At 42.0% G+C, this 6684-nt stretch overlaps 1 protein-coding gene across 1 annotated transcript in view; it reads left to right on the forward strand.

Moving 5' to 3' along the window:
* The first annotated feature begins 232 nt into the window (after positions 1–232).
* The window catches only part of LOC108261705 (scavenger receptor cysteine-rich type 1 protein M130), a 14672-nt gene continuing 8220 nt past the window's right edge, over positions 233–6684 (forward strand). Inside the window, exons 1-9 of the mRNA XM_053688143.1 lie at positions 233–542; positions 655–969; positions 1054–1374; positions 1538–1852; positions 2065–2376; positions 3084–3389; positions 3606–3668; positions 3775–3912; positions 4054–4152. Of these exons, the coding sequence (XP_053544118.1) occupies positions 233–542; positions 655–969; positions 1054–1374; positions 1538–1852; positions 2065–2376; positions 3084–3389; positions 3606–3668; positions 3775–3912; positions 4054–4152 (2179 nt within the window). The remainder of the gene's footprint in view (positions 543–654; positions 970–1053; positions 1375–1537; positions 1853–2064; positions 2377–3083; positions 3390–3605; positions 3669–3774; positions 3913–4053; positions 4153–6684) is intronic.

Below are 6684 nucleotides of genomic sequence, written 5' to 3' on the forward strand. Positions count from 1 at the left end.
ATATCTGTGATCATGTTATTGATGCTGGGGTCATCTGTTCAGGTAAACTGTTGGATTTAGAAAAAATGAATAAATTGGTTAATTATTAACATGATTGATTTTATTAATTGTAAATTATTTCATATAAATTGAAAGTATTTAGTAACAACATTGGAATGTTTTATTGATAATAAATAATGATCTTAAAAATGTGCACAATATTTACACAATTAAATTAAACACAGGTCACAGAATGTCGAGACTCACTGCTGGTCCTCACCGGTGCTCTGGGAGAGTGGAGGTGTTTCATGGAGGTTCCTCTTCCACAGTGTGTGATGCTGACTTTGACCAGCAGGATGCAGAGGTTGTGTGTCGAGAGCTGGGCTGTGGGATTCCTGTGGAGGTTCTGGGATCAGCTGCTTTTGGCCGAGGGGAGGGTCAGGTGTGGACAGAGGAGCTTCAGTGTAGAGGAAATGAATCTGACATTACCTTCTGTCCAACATCATCTTCACTCAAACACTCAAACTGCTCCCATTACAGCGATGTGGGATTAATATGTTCTGGTGAAGTATCATGATTTAACTTCTGTTTAAATAGAGAACACATACCTGTCCATCAAACTTTAAGCTGTCTGTTAATTTTCCTCTTTCACTGAGCTCTCGGCTGTTTGTTCAGGTCACACAGGGGCGCGGCTGGTGAACGGACCGGACTCCTGTTCTGGTCGAGTGGAACTCCAGTACCTCAGTGACTGGGGCACAGTTTGTGCTGTAGGCTGGGATATGAGAGCTGCAGATGTTCTCTGTGCACAGCTGGGTTGTGAGAGTGCTGTGGCTGTGGTGGAGGTGGACTGGTTTGGGGAGGGGAGTGGCCACATCTGCGCTGATGTGTTTGACTGTCAGGGGAAGGAGACACACCTATCACAATGTGGCATCTCATCATGGAGTCGAGCTGCATGCTCTCATAAACACGATGCTGGAGTCATCTGTAATGGTGAGATATTAACGTCACCTTCACCACGTTAGTGAATAAAGTCAGTGTTCATTAGAATATTTAAATGATGTTCTTCTGCTTCAGGATCATCCGTGGCGTTTCATGAGGGGCGAGTGCGGTTGTGTGGAGGGAGCGAGTGTCAGGGGGAGGTGGAGATTTATTTCAGGCAGGACTGGAGGAGAGTTCTCCTGGACTCGTGGAGTCTGTCTGAGGCGTCTGTGCTCTGCAGACAGCTGGGCTGTGGCTCCGTGCTGAACTACCGCTCCTCTCCATCCACCACTGAACACAAACACATGTGTGTAACGGGTTTCAGCTGCTCTGGGAGTGAAGCTCATCTGGGGAACTGCAGCAGTGCACAACCTGTCAACTGCAGCTCCGGGGAACAGCTGTACATCACCTGCTCAGGTAAGCAGCACAACACCTACCAATGAGCAGCTAATAACAACAGTAATACATGTTTTATAATTCTAAAGTATCTTACTAAAAATACAGAGTAATTAAACATAATATAAGATTTTATTAGTTTTATATAACTTATAAAATAAATTTTAAAAAATCTTTAATCCAGACCCCAGCTCCATCAGGCTGGTCGGTTCTGGTGGAGACTGTGCAGGAAGGCTGGAGGTTTTCCACAGCGGCTCGTGGGGGACAGTGTGTGATGACTCGTGGGATATTGAGGACGCGCAGGTGGTGTGCAGACAGCTGCAGTGTGGAGTGGCCCTCAGTACCCACATACCAGCCTGGTTTGGTCCTGGAACTGGGTCCATATGGCTGAATGAGGTGGAGTGTGAGGGGAACGAGACGTCCCTGTGGAACTGCAGATTTCAGCTGTGTGAAGAGGGTGAATGTGGACACCAGGAGGACGTAGGAGTCGTGTGCTCAGGTACAGTGTAATGACTGAGATTAAACCTGTAAATATGTATATGTCTGTATTTCAAAACTGAGGTCCAAAGCTCCTGAAATTCAACATGATAGACCTGTTTATAAATGTAATCCATGTTGAATATCTTTTTACATAAAGATAACATTACACATATTTAAGTCAATAAAACAGGATTTTTACAGATTAAGTGTAAGTCATCCTTCTCTCACCAGAGTTTAAAGAGATCCGACTCACGGAGGGCTGTGAGGGGAATCTGGAAGTGTTCTACAACGGAACCTGGGGTAATGTGTGTCACAACGAGATGGAGCTGGAGTTAGAAACAGCAGATATGGTGTGTCGAGAGCTGAACTGTGGAAGAGGCGAGCGTTTGGACTCGGCCAGAGCGAGAGTCGAATCTGCTCCTAACTGGATGGATCATGTGAAATGTAGGAAACACGACTCTAATCTGTTGAAGTGTCCATCTTCACCCTGGGGACAGAACAGATGTGATCATCGTACTGAGGTGGTTCATATTACCTGCACAGGTAGGAGGAGTCTCTCTCTCTACTAGTTTTATACATTGCTGTAGAATTTGCATAAATATTCCAGCTGTAAAACAAGAAAGAGAGAAAAGTCTGTTTCATGCATTTTATTACTGCAGACGATGGAACGTCTCTACGTACTCATGGAACCTGCTCTTCATTTCCTCTTCAGAAATATTGCTCAAGTAAGGACACTTACATCTGCAGCTTGATAAAGAAAGAGTTACTGTTTCTACCCAGAAGTTGATTATTTTCCTGTAACAGCAGGTCCTGAAGTGATTTATTCCTCTAATAACACAGCAATAAACCAACGATTACATTTTTTTTAATTAAAGGATGATATGAAATGCATTTTATCCATTTATAGTTTCTTTAATGTTGTTGAATAAAACAATTAATTCCTGTTATCACTTACATTATAGTAGCTATAAACAGTCGTTCCACAACAAGCTTCTCTTTTTTCTATCTTGAAGTAAATTAGGCAAAAAAATACACGTTGTCATATATACTGTCAGCGCTGCTGCTTTAGAAAATTATTCAACATCCTTTGACCAATCAGAATCCAGATTTCAACAGTGCCTAGGTGTAGGATGGTTTTAATAGATGATGGTCAGTGCTTGTTGATGTATCATTGTGTTGTAGTGAGCTGTGTGACTGGAGCTGTTATTCAGTGTTGGTGTGTTTCCTCATGTGTGATGTGTGTGATGTAGAGCACTGGTCTCTCAGGCTGAGTGGAGGAGAGGGAAGCTGCTCTGGGAGGTTGGAGGTGTATCATAACGCTACGTGGGGCTCCGTTTGTGATGATCAGTGGAACATCAGGAACGCTCAGGTGGTGTGCAGACAGCTGGGCTGTGGGTCGGCGCTGAGTGCTGATAGGAATGTTAGTTCTGGTCCTGGTGAAAGGACTATCTGGCTGAACAGAGTGAAGTGTCGAGGGGATGAGATTCACCTGTGGGACTGTCATCATTCCCTGAAGAAACACACTGACTGCTCTCCTGCTGGAGTCACCTGTGCAGGTCAGAGGGGTGTGCTAACTTTTCAGCTTCCTGTCTCCACTCATTACACTTTTCTCCCAGTGTTAAGACCTGATAACTTTTATTTATAATCTTAGATATTAGTTTGAAAGCTCAGACCCTAAACTGTAATACACTGATCAGCAGGTCATAACCCTTATTTATTGAGAGTATATTTTATTATATGATAGAAAGTGTCTTTATATTCTGTAAATACAGACGTGTCCACTACTACACCCACCATCACCACCTCCACCACCACCACCACCACCACCACATCAGGTATGTATATTTGTTTCAATACAATATTTGTTACTGTTCATCATTTTTGTAAATATTTATGATTACAGTGTCGTATCAAGATCCTCTTCTGTGTTTTTAACTTCAGTAAGAGCTCCTCCAAATCCTCCAGCACCTAAAGCTCCACCCACCCCTCCACTGGTTCTCTTTGTGTTGGGAACGCTGCTCTTCCTGGCCTTAGTGCTTCTGCTGGTCCTGTTTTACCAGAACAGAGTGCTCAGGAGAGGTACGAGACATACCTGTAAATACTAATTACATTTTATCCTGCTGTTAAAATTGTCCTGTGAGAATTTCATTAAAAGTTATTATTATTATTATTATTATTATTATTATTATTATTATCATTATTATTATTATCCACTCCCAGTTGTCTCTGAGAGGAGGCGTAAGACTCAGCCTGAGGCAGTCTATGAGGAGATCAACCACAGACACATCACTAGAAGAAGGACGAGCTCCACTCAAAGAGGTGAGTGATATGTGGACTGTTCTACATCACACTTATTGTATTCCATTTAAACTTGTAGCTGAAATTCACTGCATGCAAATCATCAAATCACTCGATATGTGTGTGTGTGTGTGTGTGTGTGTGTGTGTGTGTGTGTGTATGAGTGTGTATACATGTGTGTGTGTTTCTCCCTCCCTCTGTGAGAGTGATATAAATAATTGTGTGTGTGTGTGTGTGTGTGTGTGTGTGTGTGTGTGTACGCTTTCCTGCACAGGTGCATCCCCCCTCAAACTTCCCCTCTGTGAGTATGTGAGTGTGTGTGTGTGTGTGTGTGTGTGTGTGTGTGTGTGTGTGTTAGGACTGAGATTATAAAATGAACTGATGAATGAATTAAACTAATCCCAATTAATCACAGATTTTGGGTGAGAAATTACCCCCCAAAAGATCATTTAAAGTCATTATTGTGTTCGATGAGAAAAGCATTGAATAGACGTTACAAAAAGTAGCTTTAGAAAGAAATATATTATTTTATTTGATTCAACATAGAATTTATTACACATAAACTTTTAGGTTGTATCGGAGGACGCAATTCGAAATGCTTCCATCAATTTCCCTTCCTCCATATTAACAGTCCTACAGTCCACAGCAATCTACAGAAGCCCTCATCATCATCATCATCATTATTATTATTATTATTATTATTATTATTATTATTATTATTATTATTTTGTTTCTCGTGACCTTGACATAGAAAGTCTGTGTTCTCTCGACGTCATTTTATCAGAGGAAAATCTGTCTCCTTGTGAATGGGACTGGTGCTGCATGCACGTTGGAGTCTTCACCATCGCCGTCATAAATGTAATAATTCCCCGCTGTAGAGATGGACTTTATCTCCGCATTAAGAGAGAGGGGCGTCCCCTGCTCAAGTGTCGGACACTAATGTGGAAGTCGTCAGTCACTGACAGACACAGAGATATTTCAGCTTGAGTGAGTCTCTGATTAAAGTCAACATTAATCTGTTCATCCATGATGCTGCGGGATTGCGCTAAGCTTTTGCTGCCTCCAGAACAATAAGAACAACATGTTGTTATGTCGAGTACACAGAAAAATGAAGTCGAGACCACGAGAAAATGAGAAAGAAAACAGTAATGCATGGACACTTAGGGCTTCTGTAGCAATCCATTTCTCTCTGGCATTTGTTGGTGTTTCCGATGTAGATTTACTAATCGTGTGCTGCTGCTCTCGGTCAGTGTGGTTTGGCGGAGCGTGATGACTGTAGCAGCCGGGGTTGTGCTAACTGTAGAGCTCGCTAAAACATGCTTTGAGTTCAGGGGGTATTTCAGGTAAATTCCTCACTGCAGATCGAGCAAAAGACTTTGTTCTGATCAGTGCTTCCATCTGGATGTGCTTTACATTTAAAATTTGTATTGGGAAGAAGCGACGCGCACATGTCACCTGAGGTACTTCTCTCTGGAGGAGTGGCCTCTTATACTTTTCCCTCGTCTGCTGGATGGTGGATTTTTCCCGAACGGCACACCAATCACCAATCGAGGTGTGTCGGCGGCTCCGCCCTACCGTCACTTGTTTTCGGCTCGCCGTCAGTTTTGACGCGGGGCTGTCCCTTCCGTGCCTGCGCGGCTGTCGGAGAAGGAGCGATTTTACTACCTTGCGCGCTGGCTGTCGGTCTATATATGAATTATACACTGACTCTCGGGGGTCAGCTTTTTTCAGGTTGCCAGATTAACTAGTTGGTGTAATGCAGATGTGTGCTTCAGTGAACCGCTGTGCTGTATCCTTAAAACAGCACATGAACACAACACTTTAAACGCTATAATTCATACAGTGCTGTTCAGCTTTATGTGATGAATAGTGCCATGAAGGCCTTCAAAATGTCGTATGTACTTTCTGAACTTCTCCTCAACTTACTTGTCTTTTCTTGCCAGTAAAAACCTGCCTTATGTCTGTTCCCTTTCTCTTCCTCATGACATCACCAGTGTTCAATGAAATCTGAGGGCAAAAAAGGCCTCTGTTATTTCTCTGTGAAAAGGTCACTGCATGAAGTTTGTATTTATTACCAACCTAAACTACACGGATAAAACAGACGTTCGTGAGTCGTGACTAAAGGGCTGCGTCTTACACAATGGTATGGTATTGGTATCGAACAATTTAGAAAAGAAGAACAAAAAGAAGATATTTAAAAACGCCACAGTTTTTGTACGATACACCATCTCAGTATGTCACAATTATAGTGAAGTGATTCCTAACCATTTCACAAACACACAAACACACACACACACACACACACACACACACACACACAGCTTACTGTTACTATAGTAAAGGACGTAACTTCCAGTTAAAATACACGCTGTGAGTAACGTATATGGTCTAATTTACATTTTTGTGGTGGTAAATTATTTGTTCAAATTCAGAGTCGTATGTTATTTTAATTAACAGTATTTTATCAGCCTGCTTCATTCACACTCAAGACTTAAAGTGATATATATATATATATATATATATATATATATATATATATATATATATATATAT

This window comes from Ictalurus punctatus, chromosome 19, assembly GCF_001660625.3.
Source record: "Ictalurus punctatus breed USDA103 chromosome 19, Coco_2.0, whole genome shotgun sequence".
NCBI lineage: Eukaryota > Metazoa > Chordata > Actinopteri > Siluriformes > Ictaluridae > Ictalurus > Ictalurus punctatus.